Consider the following 17762-nt stretch of genomic DNA (forward strand, 5'->3'; position numbering starts at 1 on the left):
ACACTTATACTGGAACTCAGTCACTGGCTCCTTCTCTGTACAGTAATAAATGAATGATGTGGTGAACACACTTGCCTCTCCCGTCTCCCAAACTAGTGGGAATGTGACATTCAACAATCGGTGTATGGGTTTCTAACTGATGTTACACTTGCTAAGAGCACAAATTGGCCATCACAGGAATTATATACAGGAACGAAGCAGAAATTCCAAGTGAAATGTTGCAGTTTCAACAGAGAACTGCAAAACACAATCTTTGGGTTTCAGAAAGATATAACATTGGCCTAGTGTGTGGCAAAGAAAAATTTGTACTGCTGATGTTGACGTTTCGCCACGTGGAAATTTTGACAGGGAAACCTCCACAAAACAGAAAGCTGAGATGGAAAGCTTATTCAACAAAACCAAGGTGGATTAGATGTTACTGGTGAGCTATGCAGCAACCACGGTGTCCCCTGGAACGCAAAGCACTGGCCAGTGGTTGTGTGTTACCCTACCCTAAACATGTGTGGCATAAATAGTTCGATAATTTACCAAAAAAATAACAGTGCAAAATACCAAGGAGAAATCTCTTACAGGATTCAGATTGGAGCTCATAAAAGATCATTTATGGCAGAGAAAAAACAAAATGTTTCTGCCCAAACTACACAAAAAATTGTGGAGCACATGGGTGAGTTCACAGGTGAAGAGGCAGGTGCAGTGTCACACAGGGAAACCAAAGAGATGTCAACTGTGCCCCAAGAAAGTACAGGAAAACATACTGTTTACGCATCAGCGTAAATGATACTTGTGCTTGGAATATGTAGTCCTAAGTGTGAAGACTGCCTTGGGTGAGAGAGCTGAAGCACAGCTTGTTTTTGTGGTAGGCTTTTGTGTGTACACTGTAGCTCACATAGGTTATTTTTGATGTTACCTTTTAATTTTTATAAGTAAACAGCCAATCTGAAAATGCTGATGTCTGTTGTAAGTGCTCATTACACATTTGATATTTTTCTGTTGGTATCTCATTTCCCTGCTAAGTGCATGTTGGACAATATAGTGGGAAGCTCCTGCAAAACAGGAAGAGAGGAGACAAGACTGCCACATAGGAAAAGAAAACTAAGCATGCATGCTGTCAGTGTGAGACGTGTGTACAGAATAGGCAGTTGTCGTGTGAAGATCGCTTTGGGTGTGACAGGTGAGGCAAAGCCTATTTTTGTTGTTCTATTGATACTTTCATTATAGTTCGTATAGGAATTTATTTCTGATGCTTTTTGATTTTGTAAGCAAGTACAGCTGATGTGAAAATGTGGTGTCTATTTTAAATGCACAGTACATACTAAGAATGTAATACTTTCATTGATATTTTATGCTCATGTTAACTACACGTGGTATAACGTAAGAACCTCTTGACAAAACAGCAAGACCACTGAGATGACAGGTATGTCCTACAAAAAAGCCACAAAACAGGCGTGCTGTCAGTGTGACACACGTGTGCGGACCTGCCTTAGGCGGGATCACTGACATACAGACTTTTATGGAAAGTGCTATCACTGTAATTCATAGAATAATTTGTGTTGTTCTTTTTTAGACTTTGTAAAAAACAGTTGATGTTAAAAGCTGGTCGTGGTGGTGCACTTCTGTAATCCTAGCACTTGGGAGACTGAGCAGGAGAATCATTAGCAAGTTCGAGACCAGCCAGGGCTGCAAAGTGAGCCCGACAGCCCGAACTGCATAGTGAGACCCTGTATCAAACAACAAAACAAAACAAAACAAAACAAAACAAAACAACTAGTTGATGTTGAAAATTTTGATACTTTTTAAGAAACACATTAAAAGTTCAATACTTTATTTTTGTGATTTTTTTCCTAAGTACTCATTGTATAATAAAATTCATAAAATTAAATATCACCAACAGAAATATTCTAAGGAATGAGCGTGGGTCAGGGAGACCCATGTTTCTGCGCCTTGATGGCAGAATTATTCTGTTCCTCTAAGAACTTCTGTCTTAATTTTTTCGGAAGTTACACACTCGATGAGAGCCCTAGAGGGAATAGGGAACATCTAAAGAGAACAGGAAAGCATTTTGCAATCGCGAAGTCACTTTTAATCACAATGTTGGTAAAGCACCATGCTCACTGGTTCCCTAGACCCCAGCGTGACTTCTGCGTGCACAAAAATAAGTCCATACCGCCACCTGGGGAAGACCCCATAGCTCGCTCTGTCCCCTTGCACTGAGTTCTGCCTCTGCAGCTGCGCGGCTCGGGACCCAGCTGCAGTGGCACCGTCACCGTGCGTCAGGCTGGGCCGGTCCCCGAGCAGACAGGCTTTCCCGGGGCCCCCGCGGAGGTTTGTCCCCGAGAAGTCGCATCTACACCAAGCGCCCGCAGGCCTCTGAAGGCACCAGGGCCCCTGCTCTGAGTCCTCCACCCAGCTCGAATCCGGGTTCCCGGTCATAGCTACTCCTATTCGCCTCGGGGACCCCAGGCTTGACACTGCGGTGAAGGTGCGCACTCAGGAAAAGAAGACCCCAAGTTGGGTGGCGAGGTCAGGTCCAGCACTCGTGCACCGCGACAAGCACCACCTCTCCATCCGGGTAAGCCCGGACAACTGCCAAACCAAGAGGGCTCCGCCAATCGCCTGACGCCACGCTTTGCGCAAGCGCAATGCGTGCGGAAGGGCGCCAAGCTTGGGCTGTGGTTAGCGGTTATGAATATGTAAATCCGGTGACCTAAGGCCCTGGGCATCGGGGGCGGAGGTAGGGGCGTGCCCAGCGAGGAGGCGGGGCAATTTGGGGCGGGGTCTGGAGCGAGGAGGCAGGGCTAGGTAGGAGGGCATCCCAAGGTCGGACGCCGCAGTCTGGGGCGTGGCCAGCGCCACGGGGGCGTGGCCGGGCGGGCTCACCCGGAGCTCAGCGGAGCTCTGCGCATCTCCGTAGGCTCCGCAAGGCCAGGATCCGGGAATCGGGGCCCAGGACAAGCTGCTGTCGCCATGAGCGCTGTGGACCTTGCCCGCGTGGGCGCATGTGTCGTGAAGCACGCGGTGACCGGGGAGGTGAGGCCTGGCGGGTGCCTGTCGGCCGGGGTGGGGGGTCCCAGAGTCCCGAGGCTCGCGTGATGGGCCCGGGGGCAACCTCGGATGAGTCCCTGACCACGCAGCCCACCAGCAGCTGGTGGAGCTGCGCAGCCTGTGGCAGGAGCAGGCCTGCGTGGTGGCCGGGCTGCGGCGCTTCGGCTGCATGGTGTGTCGCTGGATCGCGCGCGACCTCAGTGAGCTCCGCGGGCTCCTGGACCAGCACGGCGTGCGCCTGGTGGGCGTGGGTCCAGAGACGTTGGGTCTGCAGGAGTTCCTGGACGGCGGCTACTTCTCCGGAGGTGCGATTCAGCCCTCTGCCCACCCCAAGTCTGGGCTCATGTGTTGGCAGTGTCCTCCCAGCCCCCACGTTGTGCCTCACAGAGTCCTCGGCCAGTGGCAGAGTTCCACGAGTCCTGGTTATCAGCCTTGCGGGGGTGGTGGTGGTGGTCATTGGACCGGGCGTGGAGGGCAGGACGGCAGAGGGCAGGCTGATGGAAGTAGAACCTGGGTAGGCCCGGGGCACACGCCTGTGGGTTCCTTTTCTAGAGCTCTACCTGGATGAGAGCAAGCAGCTCTACAAGGAGCTGGGCTTTAAGCGGTAAGTGTGTCTGTCTCTCTGTGTAGCAGTACCCCAGGTTGCCCAGTGCTCGCTGATGCATCTTGTTGCTAACATCTTCCCTCAGCTGTCTACTCAGCCCTACCCCAGCTTGCCAGCCCCAGGGGCATCGCAGCTCCAGACAGCCCCTCTGCTGGTTCTGTGATGGGGGTGTCTGTAATAGGGTTCTCATCCAGTTGACCCAAGGGGGCCTGGAGCCCAAGGCATCTGTCCGGGCCATGCTGGCTGCTGTGCCACATGCCACCTGGCTGATTGGCAGTGCCAACTGAGCATACTCAGCCTGGCTGGATCCCACGTTCTACATCCTCTGCAGAACCCAGGCCAGCCATCCACAGGGTGGGGGAGGTGGTGCCTGTGGCTCCTATAGCTGCTCCTGGCCAGGCAGGTTGCTGCTGTAGCCACCTGGTGTCATCTCGGAGCTTCTGGTGAGATGAATGGGTGGGGCGGGACCTGGCCTGGGCTGGTGTCTGCCGCAGGTGGAGACTGGGAGCAGGCATTGGGATCTGGGCTCAGAGAGCTGGTATCTTTGCAGGTACAACAGCCTGAGCATCCTGCCAGCCGCCCTGGGAAAGCCTGTGCGAGAAGTGGCTGCCAAGGTTTGTGACAGTGGTGCGCGGGGGGGAGGGGTATCCTGGGGGTTCCCCTGGGACTGGCTCTGTTCTCCTTCAGGCCAAGGCTGTTGGCATCCAAGGGAACTTGTCTGGTGACCTGCTGCAGAGTGGAGGGCTGCTGGTGGTCAACAAAGGTGAGTCAGGCCACATCCTTAGGTGATGGCCGTCCTGGATTTGGTGGCCACATGTGCTGATCTGTGACTTGTCCATCTCATAACTTCCTTTTTGTGGGGTGACCTGGTCCTGAGTGTCACCTTGGCTAGGTGGTAGGACAAGAGTATCTGGAGCAGGTGGCCTCCCAGCTTGCCCTGACCACCTGCCTGCTGCCACAGGTGGTGACAGAGTTATGCTGCACTTCATCCAGAAGTCCCCAGGTGACTATGTCCCTCGGGAGCGCATCCTGCATGCCCTGGGCATCTCTGCAGAGGTTGGCACCAACAAGCCACCCCAGGTGAGTGAGGCCTGGATGACACAGCCTGCTACACACAGCGCCCCTCCACACCTGTGCACATGACACCCCTGGCCAGGGCTCGAGCGGCAGCCTCTGGGGAGCTGTGTCAGCACTGCTGTCCCTCAGATTCCATTTGTGGAGGGAAGAGGCTGGGAGGGACCCAGGGGTGGTGTGACCAGACAGGGAGGTGCAGCTGGACCCCCTGTGGGCAATGGGCTACATGGGGGCTGGAGGCTGGAGAGAAGGCTGCCTCCTGAGCTGCAGGAGCCTGGCCTGTCTGCTGTGCCCGTCTGGCGGTAGTGTGGTCCTGGCAGCTACCTCCTACCCCAGGTGGACAGGAGGGACCCAAAGGCCAGGATGCCGCCTGTGGCCAGCATGCTGGGTGAGGGACCACAGGAGTATGGCCCATCTGACTAGGCCCGTTTCCCTGCAGTGTGACGAGATGGTGTGTGGGAGGTGACAGCCCCAGCCTCTGCGGACCTGGAAGGTATCTGCTGCCTTAGTACCCTGGGTGCTCAACCAGAAGAACCTTGCCCTTTGGTGCTGGCTGCGACACTGGGCCTCGTCTGATTGTCAGGCAGCACTGAGCCATTAAAACTGCTGTCCCCGAGCCCCGTGTTCTGTCACCAGCTGCACTCTGCGTCTTTGCGGCTGCCATCTCACCCCCATTGGTCCCAAGGGGTGCCCCTGGTGGGGGTCATTGGCCTGCCGTGAAGGTCATTGTCCTTTGCAGGAAATGTGGCCCTGCGGACCTCAGGCCTCTGGCTCATGGGACGCTGAGGGCAGTGCTTACTGCCTGGTCATTTCCTTCGCGGTGACCTTGCACCTTGGTCCACCTTTGTCTGGAGACCAGCAGGCAGGCTGAGGCTAGGGAGAGTAGGTTTTGGGGAGACTTCTGGGGGCTCGGGAAAGCTGGGTGGGTTTTCAAGGACGAGGTGGTTTGGACCCCACCAAGTACATTCTGGATCAGCTCCATGCTGATGGCTTTTTGTGAGGGCAGAACTGCCACATGCACCCTGCAATGGCAGCTGTGGCCTTGACCTGGGGGACTTGGCTAGCTCAGCACGTGGGGCTCCCAGCCACTTTCCCCAGGTCCTCACCTGCCCAGAGCAGGGGTCTGGACCCCCCCACTCCTGCCACGGCAGGCCTTCCCCTCGTGGGTTCACTGGTCTTAGTGGACTTTCAAGACCTCAGCACCTCCCTGTGCCTCCTGGGTCCAAGCCTGGGTGACCATAGTGTCCTGGTCCCCTCACCACTGTCTGCACACACAGCAGGCAGTGTGCCCTCTGCAGTCCAGCTGTTCTAGACTTCAAATATGCAGTCTCAGCTGCAGTCCCCAGGCCTCTGCCCCTCCTTGAGTTAGACTCCTCCCATCTGAAAGTGGGCATTTCGGGGTGATGTGGTCACTATCGCTCCAGCACTGGAAGGTTGAGAGCTTGGCAGGAGCCCCACCTTCACTGGCTCCTCTTAACTCCCCACACCTGGTGCAGTGCGAGAGGTACCTGGTTGCCGAGTGGCTCCTTAGATGAGGCTGTCGCCTTGGAAGTGTTTATTTGGCCCTAGTCTGAAACTCGTGGACATTGAGGATAACGCGCTTCGGCGAGGGGGCGGAAGACAGTTGATTGTGTCTACGGGCTGTGACGGGCACTGACCCTTGTGGGTAGCACGGAGAGCGCAGCCTGGACACAGGTCTCTCTGGTGCCTGCCAATGTGAAGGATGCCTGGGGGGCACAGTGGCCGCAGGGCACAGATGCATGTCCCTGCTGACCCCCACTGGCTGCACCTTCTTGGTGAAACACTGCCTCTTCAGCCCAAGGTGGCGCGAGTCACGGAGCACAGCTCAGCCTCAGCTACCAGATGCGGCACCGCTGCTTGGGGCGCATGGGGGAGCCCGGGGCGCAGTTGAATGCATTGGCGAAGGCAGGCAGGTTCTGCAGGGAGCCCAGCACCCTGTGGAGGAGTGGGCTGAAGCAGCTGGTCTGCGATGGGTGGGCAGGGCGGGGGTGTGCAGCGCACTTGCCTGTACTTCAGTGGACTGTGGACATCAGTCTTGATGGACTGGATAGCAAACTCGGGCCTGTAGGAACCGCACCACACCTGTGGGTGCATGAGGGTGTGTGACCAAGGGTCTGGGGGCCTCAGGGCAGGAAGTGCCCCTTGGTTGCCCCTTGGGGATGGGAAACCTGCAGGTTTTTGCCCTCCCTCCACATCTGCGTGGATGCCCAGCTGCCCAGCCTGCTGGTTGTGGTTCTGCAGCTGGCAGCCCCTTGGTGGCCCTGGAGCACACATGGGGGCCCTCCAAAGACAGATGGGTGTGGAGTGTGGGCTGTGGAGTTGGGACTTGTGCTGCTACCTGGGCATAGTTGATAAAGAAGAGCTGTTTGTAGGTGAGCTCCAGCCCGGGCAGCAGCTGGTCTTTGCCACCTTCCGCCATCCACTTTAGGTAGGCCTGTGGGCACCAAATGCCACAAGGTGGCTGACACCTGACATTCCCACCGGGCGTCTGGGGTCCTCACAGCTCCATGCACATTGGAGGTCTAGTTTCAGGACCTGCCCCAGGGGAAGGGGTGGCTACCCCTGCTGTTTAGGCCATCACGGGTGCCTCTAGTCCTTGGCAGCAGGACTCAGTGGGGCCACTGCCTGAGGCACTGCTGAAGGCACTGTCCAGCCAGGAGGAGAGAAGCCAGGACCAGCCCCTGCCTCGCCGAGATGCCCCGCTCTGGGACCCACCTTGTAGGCCTGGCGCACCCCTCCGTTGTCTGCGATGTTTTCCCCGAGGGTGCTGAATCCGTTCACCTGTGCACAGGACACAGGGTGGGGGCAGCCAGGCCCTGCTCCCTTAGTCCCACAGGGATGGGGCTGGGGTCAGGGTCAGGCTGGTGCCGGAGGCCCCCCACTCACGTTCTGGTTGTCGGCCAGGTCCCAGCTGTAGTTGCCGTACTGGTGGATCATGCACTCCGACTGCTGCCGGAAGTGGTGGGCCGAGAAGTTGCTCCACCAGTCCAGCATGTTGCCGTTCTTGTCGAAGTTGCGGCCTGGGCAGGTGGAGCAGAGGCCAGTGGTCCCGGACCCCAGCAGAGTCCGGTCCAGGATCCCACTGGCCCTGTACCTCCTCCAGCCCAGCCTCTGAGGCTCATGGTTCTGGACCTGAGCCTGAGCCCTGAGGAGCCTTGGCATGCCTGCCAGGGATGCCCATAGAGGGAGGGCACGGTGATCTCCCTAAGGTCGAGGCTTGGAGTCTCAGGTCCCAGAGACACCGGCTTTGGAGACCTCCTGTCACAGCTGAAACTTCTGCATACAGAGGAGGAGCATGTGGCCCTGGGGACAGGGCTGGGCAGCTTTGGGTGGCAGGGCAGCCCCTTCCAGGGATGGAGGTGGGCTTGGCCCAGGAAGGGGAAGTGAGTGTGGTTGGGGCCTCTGGAGTGCACAGCCCATGTGTCCCATACCCAAAGCAGTTCCCTGGGGGGGCTTGGGCTGCAGCTCCCTGAGGACCCACAGCCTGGCCTCTGTCCCCCCTAAGCCACAAGGCCACCCCTCACCCCTTACCATTGTCATCAAAGCCATGCGTGATCTCGTGCCCGATCACCATCCCAATGCCCCCAAAGTTCAAGGCCTGTGGCTGCTCCTTGCTGAAGAAGGGCGGCTGGAGGATCCCCGCGGGAAACACTGGGGGGACAGAGGGTCAGCTGGGAGGCATGCACCTGTGTGCCTGGCTCAGGCAGGCTTCCTGGGATCTTGTCATCCAGACCAGGAAGTGGACATCAGGACTCTTCGTGTACAGATGGGGAAACAGGTTCAGAGATTGTGGGCAGGACTAGCTCAGGGCAGGCTCATGTGCTGTGTCTAGCTTCTCCCCACCCTGATGTGCTGCCCTGAGCAGCAGCCCCTCCTCTGCCGCACTGTCTGTCCCTCCTCATGGGCGCAGGGGCACGGGAGGGCACCCAAGGGTTGGGAGGGGGCAGCTGGCTGGCAGGAAGGGGCTGGGGGGTGAGCCTACCGATCTGATTTCGGTTTGGGGAGTAGAAGGCATTGACCACGGCAGCTCCAATGATCCAGCTGTGGTAAACACATGGGTCACTGGGAGGCCACACCTCCTGAGACCCTTGGGCTGTGTCCTCCCTGCCTATGTCACGGTGGCTATTCCAGAGCAGGTCCTGTGCCATTTCTAATCTCGGGAGTCCTTGTGGGAGGCGACCACAGGACCCAGAAGCCGATTCACAGTCCCAGCATCCCTGCCCAGCCGACGCCAGGCTGGCCCAGCCAGGCACAAAGCTGTCCCTGCCATGCCCTGCACACCACTCACAGATTCTGGTCCACCTTTTCCCGAAGCTTCCTGAGGCTCCTGTGAGCACTGGCCTTGAGGTTCTGCAGTGCATTCTCAAAGTACAGGTGCTCCGAGAAGTTCAGCTACAGGAAAGGGACTGTCACGGCCAGTGCCTGGGCGGGGTCCCAGAAGGCCAGGAGGGGTCCAGAAGGCTGGGGACGGGCCTTTGTGCATGCCAGGCGGCCTGGCACATGGCTGGAAGACTCTGGGTGCAGGTGGATGGGGCTCTAACAAACTCCTTAGCACCCCGGACCTCAGTTTCCCCACCAATAAACTAAGGCCAACGCCGTTGCTGCCCCAGGAGGGTGGCTGGGCTGGTGACTGGGAAGGTGGCAGGGTGCCTTGCAGTGCCCCCTCCCGGGTAATCAGGGGCCTGGTTCCCTGGGGTTGGCTCAGAGGCAGGGGTGCGGAGGCCGGGGCGCACGCTGGAATACTCCTGGTCCAGGCGCTTGTTGTCCTCCTCCAGGATGTAGGCGGGATAGCCAATCTGCTCCCGGATGCTCAAGGCCTGAGGGGAGCGAAGAGCTGGCTGGAAAGGTTGGTGCTGCTCACCGGGAGCGGGGGGCGCCCCGGGCCATATGCCGAAGGTGACAGGAGTCAGGGCTGTTTGTCACCCTACTGTTTGTCCAGAAGCCTTGCTGGGTCCCAGGATGCTGGGATTTCCTGGCTCTGCTCCCCCCTGCTGCCCTTGCCCCCCAGGTCCTGACTGCTGGACTCTGGAGGATGTCCGGCTCCTCTATCTGTGGGGCTCTGCAGGCTGCAGCACCCCCGCAGCTGCCAGGGCCCTGCCTGGCTCACCCACCTTCTCCTGGGCCTTCTTCTTGGACTCCTGGTCCATCCAGCCCAGCTCATCCAGGTTCTCCACGAACACAGCCCGAACCTTGCTGATGAGCTGTCGGACCTGGGGGCCATGCAGACCTTCTTATCTGGGCTGTCCCGGGGAGGGGGGCTTGTGTGGGGGTGACCACCCTGCTCAGGGTCCTCATCCTGGGTCTACCCATCCTGCATTCACAGTATGTGCAGCCCAAGCCTCTGCCAAGTGGGCCTGCAAGGTCTGGGGCTGGAGGCCTGATGGCCAGCTGGGGTCAGGGATCAGAGGTCTTCCTCTCTGATGAGAGCCCCAGGGAACATGTGTGTCCCTTCAGGTGGAAGGACCAAGCGGGGGAAGGGCTGTCTGGGCTCAAGTGCAGGGTGGTGGACACAGGGCCTGCTGTGCGGCTGGGTCCCCGTGGGCTGGAGGTGGATGGGAGCCGGGCTGTGAAAAGCAGGGACACCCACCACGTTCATGCTGTCCCGGGGGAAGGCCTGCTTGACATACAGGGAGCCCACGGCGCTCTCCATGTTGCTGTTGACGTAGCTGATGCACTCACGCCAGCGCACCTCCTCCACTGTGGTGCCGTACAGCGCCTGGCGGGGTCCACACATGCCTTCACCCACCCCTCCCCACATCTACTCTTCTGCGTCTGTATGAAGCCACCCTGCGCTGGGCCCAGGGTATCCAGGAGCCAGTGGGGACAAGGGTGGGCACTGAATGGCAGCCTAGCGGTTCTGGGGGAGGCTCCACCCAGTGGAGAGGTGCTGGGAGAGGTGGAGTGGTCCTCCTGTGTCCTTGCCTCCCCTTTGACCTTGTTGGATGGGCTCTGCTTCCAGGGTCCAGGCTGGCACTGGCCCACAGTGACCACCCTGGTCACCAGTCCCAATCTCCCTTGGGCCTGGCTTCCCGTGACTGAAGCAGCCATGAGAGTGCCTGGCTGCCTGTCCCTAGGATGCAAGGGGACAAGAGGACAACGTCCCCATCAGCCCCGCATCTTTGCCGGCCCTGGTGTGCAACTGGTGGTTACGTCAAGTGTCTGCACCAAATGCCAGGCGAGTCTGGGCCAGGCGGTGGGTGCGGCTTGGCCGCCTGAGTGCGCTCACCTTTCGGTACTTCACCCGGGCTTCCTTGAACCGCTGGCTCAGGCTGCCGATGCGATCCAGCACCAGGCGCCAGACCAGATAGTTCTGCATGGTCCTGGCAGGAGGCAGGGGCAGGATGAGCGCTCTCTGTGGGTGAGGGACCCCCAGGACCCACCCATCAGCCCGTTGCCTGAGAGGCCCCTGTCTCTCCTGCAGGGCTCCCTGCCACTCAGTGTAAGCTCTGAGCCCCTCACAGGGACCTCTCCTGAGAGCAAGCTGCTGTAGGGTGGGGACCGCAAAGATGCAGAGCCCGTGAGACCTCGCCCAGCCTCACCTGGCCGAGTAGCGGTCAATGATGTCCTCCAGGTGCTGCAGGTAGGGAATGCCATAGACTACCACTTCCTCGTTGGGCAGCAGCTTGATTTTGACAGAGGACAGCACAGTTTGTACGAAGAGAGTCCAGTTAAAACCCTGAGGATGAGACAGTGGGGACAGAAGCAGACAGGTGCGGGGCTCCTGAGAAACGCAGGGTTCTCGGGAATACTCAAGAAATGGGAGGAGGTGTGGGATCAAGGAAAGGCGGGGGATTTCTACAGAGGGGAGGCTGAGGGCGGGGAGGAGCGCGCGTGGGAAAATTCCTGAAAAAACACAACTTAGCAAAAATGACAAGGAGCAGGAACAATCAGTGGCCTTATGGATTCAATAAGCTGAATCTTCAATTTGCAATGTTCCCGTGAAGAAACTCCAGGCCCACCGGCTTTAGGGTTACTTTACTGGTGTCTGCCGTTTAAGAGAACTCCTTTCAGGCTTACTCAAGGGTTTCCAGGGAGGAGAGGAAGAAAATTCTTTTACTTCTTTAACAAGGCCAAGAATAAGGATGTTATAAGAAATGAAACTTGTGACCAGTCTTTTATGACTGTAGGTACAAAAATTCTAAGCAAAATATTAGCAAATAGAATCTGCCTAAACCAGTAGGAAATACCAGTGGATTACAGCCAAATCAAATTTATTCAAGGAATACACGTTTGGTGTCACGGTTGGGAATCAGTGCAGTATAATTTAGTAAGATAACTAATTAAAGGGAGAAAATGATATGATGATTTCAATAGATACAGAAAAGGCTTTTGGGGCCGGGCTTTAGCTCAGCAGTGTGAGTGCAAGCAGGAGGTCAGAGTTTGAGCTCCACTACAAAAAGAAAAAGCATCTAGTAATTCATGGAAATTTGTCATTCATGGACAAGTCCTTTGGCAGACTGATAGCATGGGAGATGTGTAATCCATAAGGGAATCTACAGAATGGGAACAGCAATGTGGAACGGAACCGCGCGGGGTTCCAGGCCGCCCCGACCTCAGGGAGGACACAGCACCCCAAAGCCACAGCCAGCACAGCAGGGCAAGAAAGCAAAGCAAACCACCGACAGAGGCAGGAAATAACACTGCTCTTGTTCACAAATGACAGAGCTCTGCGTATGTAGAATCTGAAGGTACCTACAGATACAGTTTCAGAGCTGGCGGGTGTGCTGGGTTTTCTACACGCTCCCAACAAAGGATCAGAAGATACCTCACAGAAGGATGCCATTTTCCAAGGTATAAAACACTTAGGAATGAGTCTTACAAAAGCTGTGTGAGACCTTAACGTAGAAAACTAAACAACTACAACAAAAACCCCACAGCTAAAAAACAAAAAAAAGAAAAAGCCCTAAAGAATCTCACTGCGAGAAATGAAGGCGTGAACAGTTGGAAGTGTGTGTGTGTGTCAGTGCACACCAGGGACCCGAAGCCTCGGGGTCGAGATGCTGTGACCGCTGTGGAGACGCCACTCGATCCCTATCCAAGTCCCAGCAGGAGAAACCTGTGGAACCTGTGGCCCTGGTGAGCCGATTTCAAGGAAAATGCACAGGACCCAGAACAATTCACTCTTAAGAACAAAGCCACAGTGGTGCGGACAGCCATGAACATGGACCATGGAACGGAAGGGCACACCCAGGCACACGACGCTTGAGCCACACCCGGGAGGACACACGGATCTTATCCGTACGCGGTGCTGGGTCACCTGAATCCACGGGGAAGAAACCAGATAGTCCCGACTCTCCCTGTACGCAAGCTCAACTCGGCACACCGTAGGCCTGGACCCCCTCGGGCTGGGCAAAGCTTTCTTAAATGGAGCAGAGAAAATACCGATCACAAGGGCAGCATCGCTGTCTTTTCAGGATGATGATGGACCATTAAAAACCTCCCTAGACACAAAGGAACCTTGGTGATGAAAACAGCTGCGGAGTCGGGGAGGATGCTTCTCCGTCAGTGGCTGGAGTTTGGTAAGAGGAGGCCAGGCAGCCAGCGGGACGGAGGGCCAGAGACCGGAAGACACGTTCCCCAGAGGAGCCCAGCCTCAGCCTGGCAACGTGAGCTGCAAAGGTGGCCGGGGTACCCAGCGTGTGTGAAAAGCAGCGTCACAAAGACATGATGTTGGGCCCTTGGCCACCGCAGTTGCCCTTCCCGTGTGACTTCTGGCCCTTCCCCACAGTCAAACCACTACACAAAGCCAAGGTCAGGACTCAACTCGGGACCTCAAGGCAGCGGGACAGGACAGCCAGACACACTCAGGAGAGAGCACCGCAGAGCTGCCGCAGAAGAGGTGGGAGCACGGGCGTGTGAGAGAGCGGAAGGGAGGGTTTCAGGATGGCTGGTTGGCAGTGTGTATTCTATTGCAGTACATTTTTTAAGAATTTAAACATCTCTGTATTTTTCAATCATATCTATGTGGCGCTTGACCTTGCTGGCTTCAGGGAAGCTGAGGTGAGCCCAGATGGGTGCCTGCCACGTGCCCTTGAAGAGCTAAGATGAGAAGAGGGTTGCCACCAGGCCCTGGCAGGGTCACGTGCTATGGCTGCAGAGGGAGCTATAAATTACTGCAGAAAGGCCCTGCGCTGGCCTTGTCTACCGCACCGAACGTCCACACTTCCCACCTGACAGCTTCATGCCCAGTGAGGACAGGCAGAACCCTGCCATGTGCATCTCGAAAGCCATGCACCACGAGCCAGGCAGCCTTGCTTGGTGGTGCCTGGAACTGGGGTCCACCCAGAGCCCAATCCCAGAGACCAGGGACCCAGTGCCATTTATTCTCAGACCTCAATGCTAGCAGCCACTGAGCCAGGAGAAGGGTCACAAGATGCCATATTGTGCATGGGTCTGGTCACAGGGACAGAGCAGAAGTCCGGGGCAGCAGGTGCCCGGGGGAGGGAGGGCTGGGTGGCTCTGGGTGGAGGGCAGAGGCAGTGATGGGAAGGGTACCGGGGCCTCTGGGCACCAGAAACGATAGAGTCTTGGCCTGAGCAGTGCTCAGGATGCTCACTGCTGGCCGTTCTGAGCATTATAAACCACATGGCCCCAAACCCAGGTTCCAGGTGTCCCCAGACTGCCCGGGCCACCTCCACGGTGACTCCAGGCTTCCCACATTTAACCATTCCCAATCCTGTGGGTTCTACCTTCAAATACACATCGGAGTCACCTTGCACCCTCCCAGACCAGCCGCCTCATGCTCCAGCTGTCTTGTCCACCCCCCTTCCTCCACTCTGGGGCAGGCAGTGTGGCTCCTGCTGGGAGGGGGGGTCCTGGGCTCCAGTTGGCCTCTGAGAGGGGGTCGGGCCTCACCTTCAGACTGAACCTGTCCTGGACCTGCTGCAGGTCCATCCTGTGGTACAGCAAGGTGACGTCGTGCCTCTCCTCCGGGGGTGCCGTGGCCTGCATAGGTGGGGTTACGTGGGTGGGTGGCTGGGGCCTGGTCCCATGACCCCCGGCCCTGGGCCCCGCCTCACGTTGGCCAGGCGAGTCTCCAGCTCCAGCACCTGCAGCATGTCATCCCGCACCAGCTGGTTGTTCTTCGGCAGTTTGCTGTCCCTCCGCAGCATGGTGGCCACCGACATCATGAACTGCAGGTAGGCGTCCCGCACCTGGGCCAAAGGGGGTTTTCTGTGGGTGGAGTGGCACGGACACTGAGCAGCCCCCAGAACTTGAGGCAACCTTGGCCTACAGGGATGGGAGACAAACAGGCGCCCGACCTGACCCCACTCCTGATGAGCCGGGCACTCCCCGGGCCCAGACTGCCCCAGGCTGGGGCTGAGTGAGCCAGGCAGCCTGGCTGAGCATCAGGATCAAGCCCAGTGCCCGGCTGAGTGAGCAGCCTGAGGCTCCGTGTGGGGACAGCTGTGCAGAGATGCCCCTGGCTGTCCTGCCTGGACCAGGAGCTGGCACCTGGTCGCCTCCTATCAGGGCCTACCTTATTCATGCCCCATCACCGGGCAAGCCAGGGTCCCCTGCCGGGCCCACCCAGGCTGTCCCAGGCTCTTCTCTCCGGCGATGGTCCTCCTCCTGGCTTCCCCACCACTGCCCAGCCTTCGCTGTGTGACCACCACCCATGTGATGCCCTCGGTCTCACCGCCCACTCTGTCCTCACTGTCTCCTCCATCCTGGCCCCAGCCTCCTCCATGTCTCCTCCTGACTAAGCTCTGTGGTGCAGGGACAGAAAGTCATGCAGCAGAGAAAGCCTGGCTGCCCAGTGCAGACCTCTGCAGGCTTTGGACCCTGGTGGCGCGGACCTGGCTCTGCGTGGTGGGTCGAGGCTGCTGAAGGGACCAACCCACAGCTGTGCACAGAGAGGACCACTGGGGCCTCAGTTTACCTTCTGGTTGCTGGCCTTCTTGATGTAGTACTCGCGGGATGGCATGCCCAGCGTTGGCTGGTCTATCTGGAAATACAGAAGTTGTGATCCTCGCAAGGGCCAGGAGAATCCCTGCAGTTTGGTCAAGGTGGCAGCCGCTGCCCAGTGAGACCCTCACCCCTTGGGAAAGTGGGTTCAACAGTGTCCAGCCTCTGGGGTCCCAAGTCCTGCTCTGGGTGATGGGCTGGAGGCTGGGACTTGGGGGAGGCTGGTGAAGGATCTCCTGGAACCCTCAGCCCTACAGTGGTGTCACATCTGGGACCCTGACCCTCTAGCTGGGCTCAGTGTGGCCCTCTGAGGCCACCCTATTCATGAGGGTGAGGCGGGCTGGGGTTCCCTGATCAGAGCTCACTGCTCAGCAGCCTGACCTGGCCCCCGATATGGACAAGACAGAGCTCAGGAAGCCGAGCCCCAGACCCCACTGAGCTCCCCAGACCCCGGCCGCTGCCCTGGTCTATCCCCAGGTCTATCCCCTGGCTGCATGGCTCATACATAGATGATGTGGCGGCTGGAGTTCAGGTCGTCATTCCACACGAAGAGGTCGATGAGGACCCGCCGGTTGAACTGCGTGTTCATCACTGCCAGCTGCCGCTCCAGCTCCCACTTGGGGCCTGGGGAGCAGCACCCGTGCTGAGGGGCTGGGGTCTCGGTGGTGCATTGAATCCTACGCGCCCAAAGATCCCTGCCCGCTGAGGGTAGCAAACTCCTGGTGGACGAGGCAGGAAGAAGCAGCCCCCAAACAGCCCCCAGGGATGCCCACAGGTGCAGGGGCATCAGCTGCTCTGTGCCACCCTTGGCCAAAGCTGCACCATGGCCTTGGAGTCCAGGAGTCCAGGAGGACTCCATACCCAGCACAACTTCAGGGCATTGGCTGCAGTGGGCCCAGCAGAGAGCAGCACCACCTGCTCAGCCTGGGGCTGGAGGTGGCTCATGCCACCTTCAGTTTGGTTCCCTGAGTTCCGGCAGCCAAACAGGCGGTCAGCTGGCTTGAGCTGTGCGGGCCATCTCCACTGTGAGGTCTAGACCCCACAGTCTTAAAGCCCGAAGCCACCTTACCTATGGTCTCGTTCCACTTATCCATGGCCACCGGCCAGCCCCCCACCACCGCCAAGATGTCCAGCAGAGGCTGAGAGTCTCGCTTCTCTATCACGCCTGGGAAGAAGAGGCGGTCAGCTCAGAGACCCCGAGGGCACCATGGCCACGCTTTGAAAAGGAACCAGAGCAGGGGAAGTCTCCCTGCACGCACCCACACCCACGTAGATATGTGTACACATACACAGACATGCACACAAGACATACCACAGTGCACACACACATACACCCATACGCATAAGCACACATGTACAGACCTGCCACTTGCACATATAAACAGCAGCCCAGCAAATGTGCCTGCTGTTTGCATATATCCAACACCTCTGTGCACACACATTATCTGCATGTGCATACCCATGTGCTGCTTTGCTTTGGATCAAAAATGTTCCCCCAAAGCCTCATGTGCTCAGGGTGGGGGTTCTGGAAGAGGATTAGACCATGGGGTGCTACGGCAGCGATGGAGTGGCCCGTGGCTCTATTCACGGGAGAACACGCTAGAGGAGGCAGGTCTGGCTGCAGGGGGCGGGTGACTGGGGCATGACTGGAAGGACAGGCCTTGTGCCCACCCCTTCCTCTGTCTTGCTGGCTCCTTCCCTTCCTCTCTGCTTCCTGGTCGCCATAAGGTGAGCAGCTTTTCTCTGCCAAGCCCTTCTGCTATGCTTCTTCCCACCATGGACTGAAAATTCTGGAACTGTGAGCGGACATAAACTTCTCCTCCTTTAAGTGGTTTTTCTCAGAACTTTGGTCACAGAAATGCACACATGTGCACACACACACACACACACAGCGTAATAGGCAAACCTATCCACATGTGCTTATGCACACCCAAATGCACACATATACAGTACACACAGACACATGCGTCACTGGCGTGCTTAGCCGTGCACAGTATGCATGCACACAAGCTATGTGTTTATGTACATATACATGTGCACACACACACACACACACACACGCCTGCCCCAGGTTGCTGCTGCTTCTGGATTCCTGCTGCCTGAACAGAGTCTG

The 17762-nt window shown here is 57.6% G+C and overlaps 2 protein-coding genes across 4 annotated transcripts in view; one reads left to right on the top strand and one right to left on the bottom strand.

Annotated features, from left to right (window-relative positions):
• The first annotated feature begins 2839 nt into the window (after window positions 1–2839).
• Prxl2b (peroxiredoxin like 2B) lies at window positions 2840–5336 on the top strand. Its single transcript, XM_013152996.3, has 7 exons — window positions 2840–3027; window positions 3143–3347; window positions 3595–3646; window positions 4197–4260; window positions 4334–4409; window positions 4608–4726; window positions 5160–5336. The coding sequence occupies exons 1-7, from the start codon at window positions 2965–2967 to the stop codon at window positions 5184–5186; spliced, it is 606 nt and encodes a 201-aa protein (XP_013008450.1). The 5' UTR covers window positions 2840–2964; the 3' UTR covers window positions 5187–5336.
• Window positions 5337–6258: 922 nt separating this feature from the next.
• Window positions 6259–17762, bottom strand: part of Mmel1 (membrane metalloendopeptidase like 1) — a 30528-nt gene continuing 19024 nt past the window's right edge. For all 3 annotated transcript variants that reach the window (XM_003461500.5, XM_063235340.1, XM_063235339.1), the window contains 18 exons: window positions 16719–16814; window positions 16155–16273; window positions 15624–15689; window positions 14761–14895; window positions 14597–14686; window positions 11281–11417; window positions 10968–11061; window positions 10329–10457; window positions 9853–9951; window positions 9475–9558; window positions 9030–9133; window positions 8724–8782; window positions 8273–8392; window positions 7628–7761; window positions 7457–7522; window positions 7080–7175; window positions 6747–6823; window positions 6259–6676 (listed from right to left, as the gene is read on the bottom strand). In XM_003461500.5, the coding sequence (XP_003461548.1) occupies window positions 6577–6676; window positions 6747–6823; window positions 7080–7175; window positions 7457–7522; window positions 7628–7761; window positions 8273–8392; window positions 8724–8782; window positions 9030–9133; window positions 9475–9558; window positions 9853–9951; window positions 10329–10457; window positions 10968–11061; window positions 11281–11417; window positions 14597–14686; window positions 14761–14895; window positions 15624–15689; window positions 16155–16273; window positions 16719–16814 (1805 nt within the window). In that variant the 3' untranslated portion in view covers window positions 6259–6576. The remainder of the gene's footprint in view (window positions 6677–6746; window positions 6824–7079; window positions 7176–7456; window positions 7523–7627; window positions 7762–8272; window positions 8393–8723; window positions 8783–9029; window positions 9134–9474; window positions 9559–9852; window positions 9952–10328; window positions 10458–10967; window positions 11062–11280; window positions 11418–14596; window positions 14687–14760; window positions 14896–15623; window positions 15690–16154; window positions 16274–16718; window positions 16815–17762) is intronic.

This window comes from Cavia porcellus, unplaced genomic scaffold (genome assembly GCF_034190915.1).
Source record: "Cavia porcellus strain 051 isolate PalLab524CR breed Dunkin Hartley unplaced genomic scaffold, mCavPor4.1 scaffold_25, whole genome shotgun sequence".
Taxonomy (NCBI): domain Eukaryota; kingdom Metazoa; phylum Chordata; class Mammalia; order Rodentia; family Caviidae; genus Cavia; species Cavia porcellus.